Source organism: Sapajus apella, unplaced genomic scaffold, assembly GCF_009761245.1.
Source record: "Sapajus apella isolate SASKATOON/1434 unplaced genomic scaffold, GSC_monkey_1.0 scaffold1, whole genome shotgun sequence".
In the NCBI taxonomy this organism is placed as follows: Eukaryota; Metazoa; Chordata; class Mammalia; order Primates; family Cebidae; genus Sapajus; species Sapajus apella.
Window position 1 is genome coordinate 58493972 of NW_022436941.1, and position 20193 is coordinate 58514164.

The 20193-nt window shown below is 36.1% G+C and overlaps 1 protein-coding gene across 6 annotated transcripts in view; it reads left to right on the plus strand.

The window, feature by feature from the left end:
* SSBP2 (single stranded DNA binding protein 2) overlaps positions 1–20193 on the plus strand; it is a 314744-nt gene that overhangs the window by 94702 nt on the left and 199849 nt on the right. For all 6 annotated transcript variants that reach the window (XM_032276921.1, XM_032276946.1, XM_032276962.1 and 3 more), the window contains exons 2-3: positions 1152–1224; positions 13871–13932. In XM_032276921.1, the coding sequence (XP_032132812.1) occupies positions 1152–1224; positions 13871–13932 (135 nt within the window). The remainder of the gene's footprint in view (positions 1–1151; positions 1225–13870; positions 13933–20193) is intronic.

Here is a 20193-nt window from a genome sequence, read left to right on the forward strand (position 1 = left end):
AGCAATCTGGGCATTGGTCCAAGATATCATTAAAAATACTGCCTCAGACTAATTTGGGTTTATGAATAATATTTTGTTAACAGCTCAACTGAAATTGAGCCACATGGTGTAGCCTAAAAATTCTGAATCCACAAGATAATGAGAGTAGTTTGTGTATACAACACATTCAATATTCTATATTTGAGCTATAAATGTATACATAATTTTGTTAACCTTTAAACTGTAAGCTCCCATATGCTTAATACGATCTGATATCTTTAAAGTTTACATAATGCTGTAGTTTGCTCTCAATTTGAATGCCTTATAAACTAAAGTATTACTGGTTTAACAAATCTAAAAAATAAGGAGAAATTGCTGAGCAAATATTAAAATGGATATTCAACACAAGTTTTGGCATATGGTTCTACAAACAGCTAGAATTTAACATTCGCCAAACAGATTGAAGGACAGACATAAAGTGTTGGGAAAGTCCACTAACTTAATTTATTCCTTTTACTAATGAAAGGTAATTATGCCTTCAAATGGAATTTAAAGATTATTAATAGTAGATATAGCAAAGGGAATGAGCTGATAAGCGAGATGATTCAAGAAAAAATCTCTATATATTTCTTGCCAAGAAAAGATATATTTGTCTTTTTCTTCATGTGCTATTTTTAATTAGTTTAAGTTCTTTCTGAACATACATGTATTATTAATAATTCCTGTTGAAATGGTATGGGAAGGATTTATTTTTGGTCACTGTTAGTGTGTAAAATATTTCAGCAATGGAAAGAACATATGTGCATTTTTTTTTTTTTTTTGAGATGGAGTCTTGCCCCGTCACCCAGGCTGGAGTGCAATGGCACCATCTTGGTTCACCTGCAGCTTCTGCCTCTGGGTTCAAACAATTCTCCTGCCTCAGCCTCCCAAGTGGGAGGGATTACAGGCTCCCGCCACCACACCCAGCTAATTTTTGTGTTTTTAGTAGAGATGGGGTTTCACCATGTCAGCCAGGCTGGTCTTGAACTCCTGACCCTCGTGATCCACCCACCTCAGCCTTCCAAAGTGCAAGGATTACAGGCATGAGCCACCGTGCCCTGCCAATATGTACATTATTTAAAGAATGAATTTTAATATTCTTCTTCTCAATAAATATTTTATTTGTTTTCCAGGTTAGCACTCTACGTATATGAATATCTGCTCCATGTAGGAGCTCAGAAATCAGCCCAAACATTTTTATCAGAGGTACGTTGTATATATTTTCTGTATTGCATTTTGGTCTTATATAAATGAATGAAAAACATACTATAACAATTATTTGAAAAAAGTTTTATTGTTATGTATTATATAGTGAATTCTCAATTATCAGTATACATAGTAAAGTTGATTATGTATAAACATTTTTATCCCAAAATGCCACTTCTGTGCCAGTAAACCTTCTAGTCAACTTGCCAGCCATTTTCTCCTTTTAGAAATGGAAAGTAATATTAGCATGGCAACCATAATCAAGAAAGCAAAATTTTAAAATTTGCTTTAAAAAATTTGTCAGAGTTATAAACCCTCCACCATATCTCTAGTTCTGACGATATCATAATTTTGGAAAATGTGGGTTTTGTTCGTTTTCCTTTTGTATGGATAATAGCCGATTTTAGTTAGAAAACATTTTGATAACCTTATTTCAAGTTCTCTTTCTCTTCTCCACCTTCACTTTCTTTCTTTCTTTAAAAAATTTCAACTTTTATTTCAGATAAGGGGGTACATACAAGTGCAGGTTTGTTACATGGGCATATTACGTGCTGTTGAGGTTTGGGGTGTAGATCATCTCATCAGGTAGTAAGCATAGCAGCTGATACGTAGTTTGCCATCCATGCTCCCCTCCCTCCCTCTCACCTGTAGTCTGTAGTGTCTGGTGTTCTCATGTTTATGTCCATGTGTGCTCAATGTTTTGCTCCCACTTAGAAGTGAGAATGTGCAGTATTTGGTTTTCTGTTCCTGTGTTAATTTGTTTAGTGTTATGGCCTCCAGCTTGATCCATCTTGCTCAAAAAGACATGATTTCATTTTTTAGTCTGAGTAGTATTCCATGGTCTATATGTACCCCATCTTCCTCTGATCCACCACTGATAGGCACCTAGGTTGATTGGGATTTGACCTTTCTTACAATGGTTCTTCTTTGTCTCCTGTTATGAGGATGATGAGGATTTTATTGAGCTCTGTTATGTGCCAGGCACACAATCTGCCAAGGTATTTTACATATATTAGCTCTGATTCTTATAAGAAATTTGCAAAGCAAGTTATATTATTTCTGTTTTACTGATGAGAACAACACGGCCCAAAGTGTTTATATAACTGGCTCATGGTCACAGAGCTTTGTTAGTATGAAACTAGAATTCAGACTCAGGTCTATGTTAATTCCATGTTTTGGTTTTTCCTCTATATCTGTGATGTCTAATGTGATAAACACTAGCCATATATGGATTTTTGAGCATTTGAAATATGACTAATCCAATTAAGAAGTGCTATATGTGTGAAGTACACACTCCATTTTGAAGACAGTGTGAACAAAAGCATATAAAATATCATTAATAATTTAAAAATTTTGGTCATTGAAGTGATAATATTTTGCCTATATTAGGTAAAATAAAATATATTGCTAAATTAACTTTACCTTTTCTTTTTAAATGTGACTATTAAAAGCTTTAAATTAGATGATAGCACATTATATTCCTGTATCAAAATATGTACCCCATAAATATATGTACTACTATGTACGCATAAAAATTACAAAATAAAAAAATTTTAAATTCTACATGTGGCTCTTATTTGTGGCTCATGTTCCTATTTCTGTTGGACAGTGCTGCTTGAAATTATATCATCTCTGGTGATCTCACCAGCTTGGTCCCCAGCACATCAGGAGCACAACAGACAACTCATTGCCAGTAGTTCCCTGCCTGAAGTATAGCCTTCTTGCGATTCAGCGGCTCCTCAAAAGTAAACAAACGCACACAACCCCCAGTCTTATTTCTAATTAATTAGTATATGTAAATTTGTAGGGCTTATTTGCAGATAAGGAATTTTAGAGAGGTTTGGTTAGAACATGTAAGAACTTACTTGTTTTACTATAGAAGGAATATATGCAGTATGATAAAATTTTGATATCAAAACTTTATTCAAATCAAAACAAAAATTTGTTGTATCTATGTTTAATTAAATCATTAATTAGAAGACTTAGGGCTATGACCGTTCTAAGTCACATTCACTGATATTATAGAAGTGATTGAGATTGCAAAAAGGATGTCTTTTTGTATTCTTAACCACTGTCAACTTACAGAGTATTTGAAAGAATCTATAGTGGACTATGGAAATTTAAAATTTTTGTTTTATTGCAGTAGGAACTTAATGAAAGAATTTAATGATCTCTTTCCTTGTATCAAGGACCATTTCAAATTGGCTCACTTTACTTAATTCTCAGGGGTTCCCAAAACTTTATTTTCTTATCAATATTATAAGATATTAGATATAGTGATTATTAAACCTCCTTAAAAAAAACTTTTGCTAACTTATTCAAGGAATTTCAGGTATTTGGATTCAAATAGATTATGTGGCTTGAGCAAATAACTAGATACTAGACTCCTAGGCTTTGCGCTCAGTGGAAAATGTATATACAGAATTTCTAGGACTATTTCGTGGAAATGAAATTGGACTTTCAGAAGAGATTCACACATATTGACAAGCATTTATCATTATTTTATTTTCTCTAGCTGCATTTAGAATACAAAACTTGAGGATTTCTCTGAATTATTAGTCTCCATCACTTTCAAAAGAGGTGTCAGTTAAACAGAAAACTGTTATCACCAAGAAGACACATTATTTCTGGACTTTGGAGATGAGTGTATGTGATTTTTCAGAACTATTCTTTACTTTCTAGGTTGCCAAACTCTAAATGGCACTGTAAAAATTCATTCTCAATACCTAAATAACCAATGTAGGGTAATGGCTAAATTAATTGAGCTGTAAGTTTTTCATAATATAAAATAATGTTAGATCTATTTGGACTTATGTAGATAGACTCCCAAAACATTGTCTAGTAAAAGAAGGAAGCCAAATTATGCCATGTATCTGGAAACCCTAGATCATAAAGTAATGCTGTATATTTTTGTGGGTACATATTTATGAATGTAAAGTATAATAAAAGTTCTGAATGAATATACATGCCAGACTAGTTTTTTTCTGGGAGTGGGGGCATTAAAGGGATCAAAGGGATTTTATCCTTAGTTGTAGAATTCTTTTAAACAAGAAATACATATATTATTTGCACAGTTATTAAAAATAAAGGAAAGAGAAAATACATTATTTTAAATTATCTGAACTTAAAAGATGGAAGCCTGGAGATAGATTTGTGATAAGCCATTGCTGAGTATGTCCTAGAGTTCTTGATAATTTCATTTGGTTAAATTACAATAGTTTGCCATTTCTTCCCTCACATTTTACGTTCCACAGTATCTAGCTGCCTGGTCTCCCTGTATACCATGGGGCTTCTGTCATCTGGGCTATTTACTCAATGGCATATTCCATCTGCCTAAACTCTCCTCCCCTCTTTACCTTAGAAAGAGCTTTTCCTAGAAAGGTTTTCCCAGGGTTTCATCTGAGCTGCCAGTATGTTCTACAGGGACCTGTGCATGAATACTTTTGCATACATGCCAGGAAGTTGGATTTTATCTTTGGCAAAAGGGAGCCTTTGAAGGTTTTAAAGTTAAAAAAAGAAAATGACATCATTAGGTTTGTACTCTGCTGTCTTGGTGCCTTTCCCCCCTCTCCATCGGTGGTAAAAAAAGGAGAATGTAATATTTTAGAGCTCCGTAACCTGTGTAGGGTTGCTTTCTCTTTGAGTTTCTCTTGACTCAGGTGGAAAACTTAATTAAGGCTGCTTATTTAGAATGACTTCTTAAGTAGCCTGAGTAGTAAGAAAACAGTCTTACCTGAAGACTAGAAATCCTTTCTAGTCTACCCTCAGGTTTTTACCTAAATCAAAATAGCTTTACAGGAATGTAAAATAGGGAAACCAACTTATTTGAGTTGGTTATTATAATAAAAAGGAAATGATTGAAATGGTACCAATTATTATCAATTATAACATTATTCAATGTTCTCACCCTGGTTCAAGACAAAGTAGACTACTTCTTCTAAATTTGACATTCCCCCTCTGGATGGATGGGGCTACAAATGACCGTGATGTTAATGAGCTCTTCTCAATTAGGTTTTACTGTGCTGGGTCACTTCTGTCATTAGTATAGGCTTGTTCTTTTGAGTGAAGTTGTGAGAAGGCCAACTAGAACTCCAGGCGTCATCTGAACAAGCAAGATGAGTATCTCAGCTGCCCAATCTTGATTTTCTAAAAATGCCCGTGACCTGGGCTATCAGAAATTAGACTGCTCTTGATGGATTTTGTTATCAGTCAGAAAAGTGGGGTATACTTATTAACCCAGTCATTTTTTTCTTAATTAAATGAAAAAATGCCTAACAATAGAAATCAAAACATTTCTCTAACTAGTTTGTGCCAACTAGCTCAGTGTGGCCTCTGATTCATGATAGATTTTAAACCATTACCAGAATCCAAAATATAGTTTATGTGGCTATTCATTTTAAGGGGAGAAAATGGAATATTATTTAGAAATATTCTCAATACAATGCCCTTTCTCTGCTTTATCTTTGTTATTTTTCAACATTTAATAATTACAAACAGAATGCTAAGGAATCTTCTTTCCAATTCTACATTAACTTCTGTTACTTTAGATTCATTAAAAGCTATCCTTTTTCTGGTTGTATCATTTCATTATAAAAAGATAATAGCTGCTCTTCCTTAAAATTTTGCATGGTATTCATGTCTCAGAATGAGGCTCAATATCCTTAACAAACGAAATTAAGAATTAGAGTTTTGTAAAGATTCTAGATTTTTTCCCTTTAAAATTTTTGCATTGTTTATAACTATCCCTTGTCATAAGTTAGTCTGAAATAGAGGTTTAAAAACAAGTTAGCCTGAAATAGAGGTTTAAAAACATCTAAGGGATTCCTTCTTTCGATTTTATTAGGATTGCTAAATTATTGAGCATCATAGACTCCAAAATTCTGTTCTCACTGTTTGTCTTTTACCTATGTGAAGAGAGAAAATATTAATTAGTATTTCCTAACCAGTCTCTTGAACTTTGATTTTGAGGCAGTACAATACAGGAGGTAAAAGCAATTTGCTTTAGGCCAAACATCCTGGGTTTAAATTACGTTCTACCTTTTATTTACTTTCTCAGTTTCTTAGTTATAAAATGATGATAATTGTAACAGTACTTTAATTATGCTGTGGTTTAAATGAGTTAGTATATGTACATTGCTTATAATAGTGTGTGGTATATAGTAAATGCTCAAAAGTGTTATTTTTAAAAATCTTGGCAAACGTTTTTCTATCTTCTATAGTTTCTTATTTAAAAAAACAGAGGCATAAACATATGCCTGATGCGTACATGTGTATTCCAAGTGTCTGCCACTTGGATGGCCCATAATCCTACTGTCTGGTATTACCCTTTCTATCAAAATGGCTTCAGCTCTAATCCCTAATGTGTAGGTTGTTCTAAGTCTTCTCCGGTATCTGTGAGCCTTTATTGGGTGCTTAGGGTTTTTGTGCTGTAATTTCTTGCTCCTGTTGAGTGATTATAGCCACACTCTGATTCTCCCTCTTATGAGCGATCCCTTTTGTGTGTCTGAAGTGTTCTGTTTTTCTCATGGCTTGAGAGGTCTACTAACTCATTGCTCTTTTGTATGAGTCTTACTTAAGGTTGAGGGATAACCAAAAAGATTAAGCATTGTACAATATCAGCACCAACATTAAATTGAATACTAGACATAGGTTACCTTAAATTATTTGGTCTCCTTGCCACAGGGAATTTTTCACTAGCTGCTTTCCTTAGCATGCTTTTGCTTTCTATCTTGTTTACTTCTCATAACCTCTCTCATTTTTCCTTTCTGAATTCTCCCAGACCCCCAAACATCTTCCCAAGAGACCATTAGCAACTTCCTAAATTCTTATTACATAGAAAGTCAGGTATTTGTTTTCCTCTCTGCATTCCTCATTTTGCATCATTCCTAGGGGCCTCTGTCTTTTTACATCAAACAATAAAAACAAAAATAGAAAGGATCCATTAAGGAGTTTTCCCAATAAAAGGTAGTCCTCTTTAGGAAGACTTCTTCCTTCTAAAAGAACGCAGCACTGTTCAATGAAACTTGTTTTGATTATGGAAATGGTCTCTAATCTTTGTTATCTAATAAGGTAGCTGCTAGTTATGTGTCACTATTGAGCACTTTAAATATGGCTAGTGCAGCCCCGAGGAACATTCAGTTAATTTTAAACTGAAATAGCCACATGTGACTATTGGGTATCATGTTGAACAGCACAGTTTTAGATTATCTGCTTCAAAGTATAGTCAGCTTTTTCTTCCTGTTAAACATCTATTGCCTTTAATTTTTTGCATTAAAATGTAAACATTTTTACTTCAATTTCAATTTTTTTTTTACATTGAGTTTAGTATATAGATATACAAGAGATTTTAGAAAATTGGTGGGAACAGTAGCTTTTATCTAAATTAGACATCTCAGGAATTTAGAAACAAACTTATACATAGTTATACAGGTTATTTTCTTAAGACAGGAATTAGTGTTATTTTATGGTATTAAAAATTGTTTTTTGAGGACTGGGCACTGTGGCTCACACCTGTAACGCTAGTGCTTTGGGAGGCCGAGGCGGGCAGATCATGAGGTCAGGCGATCAAGACCATCGTGACCACGGTGAAACCCCATTTCTACTAAAATACAAAAAAATCAGCCAGGTGTGGTGGTACCCGCCTGTAGTCCCAGCTACTCAGGAGGCTGAGGCAGGGGAATCGCTTGAACCTGGAAGACAGAAGTTGCAGTGAGCCAAGATTTCACTGCACTCCAGCCTGGCGACAGAGCAAGAACCCATCAGAAAAAAAAAAAAGTTATTTTTTGAATATTGGCTTAAATTAAAAATTATGAAGGATTTATGGGTACTATGAAAAGTTTGGAGCCCATGACCTTCAAACCTGCTGCTGTGTTGTTGGAGATGCTGTGGAAGTGGGTCTGGATCTGCTGAAGAGGTCTCACATTGACAAGACTAGAACCCCTAAAAAGGTACTGCTGTCATCCAGAATTGTTCTACCCCTGCTTCACTTTTTGAGTGAAGTGTCTCCTGATGGCAGAACTTAACAGGAAGCCAAATGGCAAGGAGGCTAGGAAATGTAATTTTCGGAATCCCACCCCCAAGCATAGAATGGAGTATAGACGGGTGGGTGTAGCCTGAGAGATAATAGGTAAATGACCAGTATAATGAAAAATTAAGCAAGTGTGTGTGTGTGTGTGTGTGTGTGTGTGTGTGTGTACTTGTATACATTTATGTATGTATTTCTATATCATTTTTTCTTTTTTGTACAAATGTTATCTTATAATCCACCATTCTGTGCTTTAATTTTTGTTTCACTTGTTAGATTTTGGAAATTGTGTTATATTGTTTCATAAAATGTCGTAATTCTCTTTTTATGGTTGTAGCATATTTTATTCTGTGAAATGTGCCATGATGTAGTTCACCAGCCCTCTACTGATAGACATTTAGGTACTTCCAGTCCCCATCAGATAGTATATATTTTATAATTAAACCATAAGGCATGTCTTATCCCTTTTGATAAACCTTTTGTTCATGATTCAATGTTTGTTTTACATTTATAAAGAAATACTGAAAAAGTTAGATCATATGATAAAAATATATTAGTAGACAAGGCCATCAAATGCAGAATATGGCATTAGGAGTGGGCCTTGAGATTTACATGAAAGTTACAGGAGAATATAGGAATATAGCACCTAGCTGGTCAAATGACAGAAGGAAGCAAGGTAGATAATTAAGCAGAAAAAAAGCCTTAGGACTAGGGAGATACACATTGATTCTGGCATAACTGAAGAAGAAAAAACGGAATAAAGAGAAAACGTTCCAAAGATGCCGCCCAAAACCTAAGTAAGCCTGAAGCCCAAGAAACTCAATACAACAGAAAATACCTCTTCAGAAACAGAAGAAAATTTGTTTTTAACATGACTACTGACATTTAGGACTGTTTTCTGGCCATTCCACAACACTACCCATCATTAATTTATATTTGCTAAAAAACGAAATTAAACTACATAGAATATAATTTAAAATGAAAGTCCTCTTTTTCCGTTTTCCAGATAATAGTGATTTTAAAATCATTTGATGTGATTAAAAAAAAAACACACACACACACACATGCCTACAAGCACACATATGTATGTATGCATAGTTTTTTTTCCAAGCAGAAAGGTTTTATGTTATACATAATGTTCTCCAACCTTACAAATTTCCGTCTTGAAAAACTAGTAGAGCTTGGTTCTCTTTCCAAGTAGCTATATTTCATTATTTTTAATGATAACACACTGTTCTGTAGTATGTATCAAAATTTATTTTATAATCACTACTAGCGTTTCTCAGGTTGTTTCTAATTTTCATTTCTTTCTAACAATGCTACAATGAACGTGGTTTAGTTTTCTACAAGGATTCTATTTTGGCTCTTCTTGAGTACCATTTGATGCTTTTAATAAACAAGTAATATCTAGAATAGTGATCCATTTGGACTTAGCAATATTCGCTATGTAAACATAGGCCATCTCTTCTAAACATAGACATACCTAAAACATAGCTTTAAGTGTGGTTCATTCAGTAACTTTAAAAGGGTGGATTTTATGTTAACTTCAGTATGATGGACTGAAGTTTTACCTGCTTCTGGCACAGACTTGCAATTTAAGGAGAGAAAGATGGATACTATGTAGTAAAAAGTGTTGTGAGGATAAAATGATGATATATGTGATGCTTTTTTAGTTTCTCTGAGGAATAATAAGATGTAAAACTGTTTAAAATATAAATGCATTACCTCAGCCTTCTTCTCATAAAAGATCATATCAAATATAAGCCATATAGTTAGTTTCCTGTAGTATTTTATCTCCCGAGATAGCTGGAGATTGGCTGGGAAGTTGTGGAAGTGTGTGAGGGGAGGCTGCTTAGAAAGGGTGAGGTGAAGTGGGTCTCATAGACTGGGAATCTAATTAATCCTACCTCCAGCACATCCTAGCATTGAAACCCAGTTAGGCCACTTTATTCCATAAGTTATGTCAGATTCTTCTTTTAACTGAGTATAGTAAAATCTGCTTTATTTCAGTCATATTATGTAAAGTCAAGATGAACTGAGATGAAACATAAGGACAATACTTTGAAAAATTTGTGGGTCATATGATTAGCATGGTTCCAGTGATTAGGAATATTAGTGTATCTGGGTACACTGGTGAGGTTTTATTCTTATGTTCTTTCAAGAGGATACCAACTAGTGAAAAAGTGGTAAGAGAAAAGATTGAGAGAAGGATGAGACATAGGTTTTTGACTAAATTGTAATTTTAGCAGGACATCAGAGTTTTGCTTCTCATAAGTCTCATTAAATACTATTTCTTATTTTTTACAAACTAAAATAAAATGTTGATGAACTGAAATTGTCAGATAGAAGGTGGCATAGATATACGCATTATTTGTTTTACCACTTAGGATAATTAAAATTAGGATTCGGCTTACATTTATATGATGTGTTCTGGTTTATTGTTCATATGTAGTTTTTCTAACTTCAAGTTGATTATTTCCTGGAATTTTTCCTTTTAGCTCTTAAAAATGGCTGTTACATTTCTTTCTTTCTTTTTTTTTGTTTTGAGATGGAGTCTCACTTTGTCGCTCAGGCTGGAGTGCAGTGGTGTGATCTCGGCTCACTGCAATCTCTGCCTCCCGGGGTTGAGTGATTCTTCTGCCTCAGCCTCCTGAGTAGCTAGGATTACAGGTACATGCCACCATGCCTGGCTAATTTTTGTATTTTCAGTAGAGATGAGGTTTCACCATGTTGGCCAGGCTGGTCTTGAACTCCTGACCTCAAGTCATCCACCTGCCTTTGCCTCCCAGAGTGCTGGGATTACAGGTGTGAGCCACTATGCTTGGCCACATTTCTAATCTTCAGAAAATTTATTTTATGAGAACAAATTACTTGTTTTACTTCAGGGTTCCCATATATTTATACTTGAGAACTCTAAAATGCAACTAATTTCGGTGATTTTAATGGCACTTAATGTTTTTTAACTTTTCATTAAAGAGGAATTTTGGTTATTTCTACATTTAGTATCACTTTCTGAGTTCCTGTTTTAAAACTTTTAAAAAGTCCTTTTGGGATAAGAATTCCTAACTTCTTACATAGTAGATGATGGAAAGAATTCTTTGAATTTTTTTGAAATCTATAATTACAGTTGTTCACTTCTTAGTAGTGTTAAGGGTACTGGGCATATTTTACTGATTGGGGTACTGTTACATAATTTTGTTATTTAAACTAAAAAACTAAGGCATATGCTTAAACATAGTTTTTTTTTTTTTTTTTGAGGTCTTTCTGGATCTCCTTATTTAAAATTGTAAATCCACTGCACTGTTTTCCTGCTCTTTCTATTCCCCTTCTCTGCTTAGTTTTCCTTCGCTGCATTTGTCACCTTCTCATATAAACACAATTTACTTTTTTGTTTGTTTCTTTGTTCATGGTCTATCTTCAGGGAGATTACACTAAGGTGTAATCTCCCTGAAGGAAGGGATTTCTGTCTTTTGTGTTTACTGCTATGCAGTGCTTTAAAAAGTATGAATACTCATCCAGACACTCATCCAAAAGTATTTAGTTAGATCTTTTACTTTTTTAGAGATACTGATCTTGTTTTAAATTTTTATTATAGTAAACTCCAACTCATCAGAAATGTAAACAATTAGAAAGTTAATATCAGCATCTTTTAAAAACTCTCATTTTATGAAAGACTTATGTCTTCTTATGCCCACCCCTTCAAATCAAGAATTTATTTAAAACCTAACCCATAAGGTATAATTTGAAGTCAGTGTATTAAGCCTAATCTCTTAAAAGTTTCCGGGTCAGTGTTGATAAAGGATGTGTTCATATTATGGTAGTAATGGTGGTTTTGATGTGCCTTAAGATCCTGAGATACCTTCTGATTCAATAAAAGAAACAGCAAGAAAGAAAAGAAAAAACCTCAAAAATTGAGTTACCTTTAAAATGAGACTCTAGTGGTCAGCTGAATTTGGTATACATGATAACTCAGTGTGACAGGACACTAATTCTGAAATGATTTAAAATAAATAGAAGCTTAATTTTCTGTTTAAATGATTCATTTTTACTTTTTTCAATTTATGCTAGAAGCATAGACAATTGTTCCTTAGTTCCAACTCTGATTGTTTTTTTTTTTGCCTAGTTACATGTATGGTTTCCAGCAAGATGAAAACTATCCTGATTAGTAAGTTAAAATTTGGCACAACCCTAAATACTTTGAATATTTTTATATGGAATATCACTGGAATTTTGTGAGTTCCAGTGACAATGATGATGTAATAAATTTTTACAGGGATAGCCTCCTAGGTAAAGGAAAAAAAAATATAGCACCTAACAGCTACGAGGCACTTACTACAGATCAGTTACTCTTTTTTTTCCGAGATGGAGTCTTGCTATGTCAGGCTGGAGAGCAGTGGCATGATCTCGGCTCACTGCAACCTCCACCTCCCAGGTTCAAGTGATTCTCCTGTCTCAGTTTCCAGAGTAGCTGGGATTACAGGTGTGAGCCACCATGACTGGCCCATCAGTTACTCTTTCAAGTGATTTTCATGTACTAACCAGTTTATTCCTCATAACAACTTTGTGAGAGAGGTGACTATAATTAACCCCGTTTTGTAGTTGAGGAAACTGAGGCACAGAAGACTTAAGAAACTTTCCCAACTTCACACAGCTAGTATGTAGCAAAGTTAAAGTTTATGCCCATATCCCATTCTTCTTAAAATGGAGATATTTTTAATATTTTTACCTTGTGAGAAGGCATTTGAAATGCTGTATCAATCAGAATACAGCCACACTGATTAAAAGCACGCTATTTCAAGAGGGAATGTAATATGGGGAAATAGCTAAACAGTTTTGAAAGAAAGCAACAACAGCACACATAAAATCAGTAAATGCAGTGAGCAATCACTAGGGCTGAGGCACCAAAAGAGCTTGAGCTTGTGGTTATCAAAAATATTGGAGGAGGAACCTCAGAGAGCTGAATCTTAGACCTCTAAGGAGAGGGTGCTGTGGGACTGCTGTTACTGGAAGAGCTCACATTTGCCTTTAACCTCTGAAGAGAGGTACTGCACAGCTGTGCTGGGACACGAAGGGACTTCTGAGGGGCATGAAGGGACTAGTTCTAGTTGTGTGGGATAAAGCTAGAATGGAACCAGCTATTGTCACAGCTATTATCGCTGAATAAACTGCTTGCTGGGGTCACCCCGACAGGAATAGTAAGCTAACAGGAAGCAAATCCATTCTCCCCTCTTACTTCCAGTCTCCTTCTAGAGCCTCTCTTAGTTTATGGGACCTAACAGGAAGCGATTTAATGAAGGACAAAGGTAGTATATGAATCCCCAGTTTCAGCATCTGAAAGACCACAGAAAGATGGATTTGAAACTGAAAGACTAGAGCTTAATAACTGTCACAGTATGAAGCAAATTCAGGAAAATAATGGTGACATCTCTCTCAGACTAATCCAGTCAACAAATTACGATGTAAAATGAGTACTTGTAAAACTTGGGTAAAGAATACTATGAGATTGATGAAAAATTCAAATATTTTTACCATAGTATTTTAAATGGGAGTATTATTACTTTGTATATGTGTGGAAAAAAGTATTATTAGGAAAGTATTTAATATCTCTTTTATTCATTTTAGATAAGATGGGAAAAAAACATCACATTGGGGGAACCACCAGGATTCTTACATTCTTGGTGGTGGTAAGTATCCTTTATTCTATTTTTACTGGCTTGATGTGATGCATTTCAGTAGGCCTGTTTATGATTTCATGCTTCCTTTTTATTTTTACATTTTCTAAAATTTTCTGGAAGGTAGCACTTTAAAAAAACCCTTCAAAATCAGCAGTAGTGTAATTTAACTTAAATATAATACTATTGAGTCCAACTGGAATTGGAACCAGTGTGTGGAATCTCCAACTGTAAGTATGATTCTATAATGACTTGGGATGCCATAACAAAATACCATAGAATAGATGGCTTAAACAACAGAAGTTTATTTTCCACAGTTCTAGAGTCTAGAAGTACAAACTAGCATGATCAATTTCTGGTGAGGGCTGTCTTCCTGACTTGTAGACAGACGCCTTCTCAGTGTGTCCTTATATATTGGGGAGAGCAAGCTGTTTGTGTCTTTTCTTATGAGAACTAGTTCCATCATGAGGGTTCTATTTTCATGATCTCTTCTACACCTAAGTATTTCCCAAAGACCCCATCTCCAGATACCATCAAACTGGCGATGCCCACACCCTCAAATCAGGAATTTATTTAAAAACTCAACCCTTCATTTCAACTTACAAATTTGGGAGAGGGCTGGGCATGGTAGGTAATGCCTTTAATCCCAGCACTTTGGGAGGCCAAGGCGGGTGGATCACCTGAGGTCAGGAGTTTGAGACCCGCCCGACCAACATGGTAAAACCCTGTCTCTCCTGAAAACACAAAAATTAACCAGGCATGGTGGCCCATGCCTATAATCCCAGCTACTTGGGAGGCTAAGGCAGGAGAATTCCTTGAACCCGGGAGGCAGGTGTTGCAGTGAGCCAAGGGTGAGCGATTGCATTCCAGTCTGGGCAACAAGAGCGAAACTTCATCTCAAATAAAAAAAAAAAAAAAAAAAAATTTATTCATAGCAGATTATTTTCTCATATTGAAGTGGCCGATGAGGTTGACACTTTTTCTTGGCTCCTGATTGCTGAGCTAGTTATAAGATTGCTTTCTATAAAGTGGACTATCAAGTTGTCAATGCTAGGCCACTGAATAGGTAATTATAAGTGTTGGCATGCCATTATAGCTTCTTCAAACCCTCACTTGTCCTCTTGGGGGGATTGGGAATGGGAGATAATAATCTGATTGGCATCTTTTATGTAATAGGTCAGTCTTGTTCTAAAATAACAGCTACTTATCAAACTCAAAACTCCCAAGAACAAGAAGGGAATAAGTTACAAATAAGCAGTTAGTGAAATAGTTTATCTTCATTTTCTTGTGCTGGAAGAGCATATTTATGAGAAACAGTGACTTGATACAGTGCTCAAAAAACACTCAACTAATCTAATTAATTTTTTGGGGGGGTCAGCAAATAAGTAACTTTCATACCTTTATATTTCTTTGTATTTCTACCATGTGGTAGTGGTTCTTTTAAAGTTTCATTTATTAATATAGGCTTTGAGCATATTTCTCCATGCAAACCTAGTAAAGTTTATTGCATTCTCTCAACAAATACTGAGTGCCTTGTATGGGCCAGGTACTATGCTTGATACTATGGTCACACCAGTGAATAAAACAGACACACATCCCTACCCTCTTGTTGATAACAGTCTGTGGGGAAAACAAGTAACAAAGTAAGCAGCAAGAAAGAAGTATTTTAAGGGGAAATGCAGAGTCCTGTGTAGACACATGCCAAATACATTTCACCTGAAAGAGCAGATATCTAAGCCAAGGCATTAAGTAGGTATAAGAGTTGGCCAGAAAGGCATGGAGAGATAGAGAAGGGGAATGTTCTGGATCAACCATACCATGTGTGAAGACCTAGAGGTGAAAGGCAGAGAGAGTATAGCACGTGGGATGAAAAGAAAGAAATTCATTATGTTGGAAATTGAGGTGATAGAGTGGTTAGGGATCAGGCAGGATTTGGAAACTGTGAATTTGAATTTAATTATAAAGACAATACAATGCAGTTAAGTTATTAAGCAGGAGAATAATACTGTTTATTTACATCTTGTCAAAGAATAGAGTAAAACTCTGTGAAATACTTGAAAAGATTTATTCTGAGCCAAATATAAGTGACCTTGGCCCTTGACACAGCCCATGGGAGGTGCTGAGAACATGTGTCCAAGGTGGTCAGGGTGTAGCTTGGTTTTATACATCTTAGGGAGACATGAGACTTCAATCAGATATGTTTGAGAAATACATTGGTTCAGACAGAATGACTCAAGGTTAGGGGCTTCCAGGTTATAGGTAGATTTAAAATTAAAGACCATTTCATTAAAACTTTTCTGATTGGTGATTGGTTGAATTTATCTAAAGATCTGGGATCAATAGAAAAGAACTATCTGGATTAAGATAAGTGATTAAGGAGAGCAAATTTCTTATTATGCAGATGAAGCCTGTAGCAGGCTTCTTCAGAGAGAATAGCTTGTAAATATTTCTTATCAGATTTAAGGTCTGTGTTGATGTTAACACTGGAGAGTATAATGAGGTAAGTCCCACTCCCCCTTCCTGTCATGGCCTGAACCAGTCTCTCAGGTTACATTTTAAGAGTGCACTGCTGGGCGCGGTGGCTCAAGCCTGTAATCCCAGCACTTTGGGAGGCCGAGGCGGGTGGATCACGAGGTCAAGAGATCGAGACCATCCTGGTCAACATGGTGAAACCCCGTCTCTACTAAAAATACAAAACATTAGCTGGGCATGTTTGCAGGTGCCTGTAATCTCAGCTACTCAGGAGGTTGAGGCAGGAGAATTGCCTGAACCCAGGAGGCAGAGGTTGCAGTGAGCCGAGATTGTGCCATTGCACTCCAGCCTGGGTAACAAGAGTGAAACTCTGTCTCAAAAAAAAAAAAAAAAAAAAGAGTGCACTGGCGAAGGAGGAAGTCCATTCAGATGGTTGGGGGACCTTGCAATTTTATTTTTGGTTTACAATCTTAGCAATATAACTCCATTTCTATAGAATAGATCATGTATAGAATAGGAACGAGTCCAGAAACAGAGAACCACTTAGAAGGCTCTTGCAGTAATGAGTAGAGAATGGCCACTTGACCTAGTGTATAATCAGTGGGGAGGAAGAAAAGTGGAAGGATTTGAGGGATATAAGCTTGACGTAGAAATGGAAGGATTTGGTGAAGAGTTAGGTGTGCTGAAATGGGAATACATGCCATCCAAGTGGAGATGTTGAACAGGCAGTTGGTTACATGGGTCTGATGTTTAATGGAGAGAGAGAAGAAGTTGGGTGCAGTGGTGCGTGTCTGTAGTAACAACTACTCAGGACGCTGAGGTGGGAGGATCACTTGAACCCAGGTATTTGAATGCAGCCTGAGCAACATAGTGAGACCCCATCTCTAAAAAAAGAAAAGAGAGAGAGATGGTTGAATGGTATTACCCATGAGAGGGGAGGGAAGTGAGCCTTGTACAGAATGCTTGCAATATTAATATCCAAGGAATGAGGAGGAAGGAGATTGTAAAGGAGACAGAAGGTGGTCAGGAACGGTGACTCACACCTGTAATCTCAGCACTTTGGGAGGCCAAGGTGGGTGGATGACTTGAGGTCAGGAGTTCGAGACCAGCCTGGCCAATATGGATGAAACCCTGTCTCTCCTAAAAATACAAAAATAAGCCAGGCACGGATGGCAGGCACCTGTAATCCCAGCTACTCAGGAGGCTGAGGCAGATGAATTGCTTGAACCTGGGAACGGAGGTTGCAGTGAGCTGAGATCTTACCACTGCACTCCAGCCTGGGCGACACAGAGAGATTCTGTCTAAAAAAAAAAAAAAAAGAGAGAGAGAGATACAGAAGGCCCAGCTAAAAAGGTAGGAAGAAAACCAGGAGAGTGTAGCATAGTAGAAAACAAGAATAAGTGAGAGTTTCAAGGAGAAAGAAAGGTCAGTAGTGGTCAACTGTGACTGCAAGGTAAAGTAATCAGAGTGCATGTGTCCTTTTAGGATTTGGGGAAAGGCCATCAATGACTTACGCAAGCTGAGTAATGGGCAAGGAAGCAAGAATGTTTCAGATTGAGAAGTGACTAGGAAGGTAAGAAGTGGGAAATGGCATATAGTCAGCTCTTTAAAATGTTTCATCTGTGATGAGGAATAAAGGAGTGATAGCTTGAGGAATATTATAGATTAGAGAGAGAATTTTTTCATTTTAGGTGGGAGAGACATTAGCATGTTTAGTGTTTAAGAGAAGGGAGGCAGTAGAGAGGCAGAGTCAGAAGATACAGGGAGAGAGGAGAGGACCATCCCTACTATTGTGGCAAGAGGAGATGCAGGGACATTTGTAGGTTTGATGTTAAGAAATCAGTTTCTTCTATTCCTAGTAAAATACTGTCCCCTATACGTCCCTGCTTCCTGCCAATCTGGAGTGTTTGCGTAAGGTTTTCCTTGTGAATTTAACAATTTCCGAAACCTAGATTAAGGTCCTTACCCCTAATACATATCTTCCTCAAGCCTGCCACTGTCTAAATGCGTGAGGAATTTCCTGTGGAGCATTTTGCATTTGACTAGAAGAAGGGTTGGAATAGAAGACAAAATAGAAATGAAAGAAAAGTTTAGGGAACGTGCAAATGGGAAGCAAACGTTATAAAAATTATAGTACATTTGTTCTTGGGCTATTAATCACACATTTAATAATGATGAATACTATATCATGACAAGGAATGCTTAAGACATTTTAACAAAGCAGGGCATAGTGTTGCATGTGTATCACAATTACAATGTAGCATAATGGGTATTAAGAGTAACAAAAAGAAAAATAATTTTTTTTGTTTTAACACGGGGGGATTACAGATGAGTTTTTGTTTGTTTGTTTGTTTGTTTGTTTTTCTGAAAATATTTCCATTACTTGTAAGTAGAGTTTTCTCTTTTGTCTTCCCAGTTTTCTACTCGAGGCTCATAGTGTGTGCGGAGATGCAGGGTGAGGCAAGGGAGAAAGAAAACATGTGGGTTCAGTATTTCAGCTCCACTACTTAGCGTTTCAGCAAGGTTTTGTTGCTTTCAGTCTCAGTTTTACCATCTATAAAATGATGATGAGTCAAATTGATCTGGGGTTCAAAAATTAGTTCTTATTCTGATAGCTTTTTTTTTTCTCTGCAAAATAGGATATGAGGGTACTGAGGGTGGTGGCGATGGTGATGATGGTGAATTTTTAAGAGAGTTAAGGATAGTCTTTAAAGAAAAGTTCTCAATTATTCTAAATAGGCCCAGAGAAAGAACTGAGTAAGAGCACACACGAAAATTGCCAGGCAGTGTTTAAATCCTAGTTAATATTGGAGCTTATAATGCATTGTGACGCCAGTATGCCCAGGAATGTGAGTTCTCTGCAGCAGCAATTGGTAGTTCATGTATTTGCATGGACAAGCTAGGTGAGTTTTTTTTTTCCATTTCTTCTATTAAAAGCATTTCTTACTTAGTACCATAAACACTCATCTCTTAGCATCTTTAAAAGAAAAAAACGAAAGCTTTCTCTGAGTGCCATGCACGTGGTTTCCTTGGAACGTTATTTAATGCCATCATGTTTTAAATCTTGCTCCTGAAAGCATGCTGTACTACAAGTCCCATGGTGAGTGGAACCGCACTTGGTCAGTTGTGGTTGTGGGTTTCCCCTGTTTGTCTCACATATGTAGGGCAGGAACAGGTGTGGTCTTTTGGTTCAGAGTTGTTCCAACGGTTCACTACAGTTAACACCATCACTGTGCTCTTTTCCTGAAGACTGGCATTTTGTATAATATAAACATCAATTTTTCTTTTTATATAGTATTGCTGATATCTGGATCTAGACTGCCAATACTTAACTTTTTTTCCAAATTTAATTGAGTCTCCTCACCTGTTGACACCTTTTCATTTGTGTATTTCCATTGAAGTCTACAAATGGCATAAGAGACCATTTTAGGAGTCTGACTCTCTTGGATCAGTGAGTTAACAAAGTGAGGATTTAAAGAGTTTTCTGTTACAGCATTAATTTTGTTTCTTGCACCTCTTTCTCTTTTACACGCTTTCTCATGAATTTAACTTATTCCTACACTGTAGATGTTTGACTATAACTTACTCAATACTTCGATTTTTTGCTTCTGTAGCTTTTTTTTTTTTTTTTTTAACCTCAGCTTTCAGATGGGGCAGCTTTTAAATTGTGCTTTTTTTTTTTTTCCTTTTTCTGTGGCTCTTAGATTCAGGGGATCCCTTCTTCCATGGTGTTGGTATTTTAAGTAACTTAATTTGTACTTAGCCAGAGATATCAAATAAATAAGTAATGGGCACATAAAT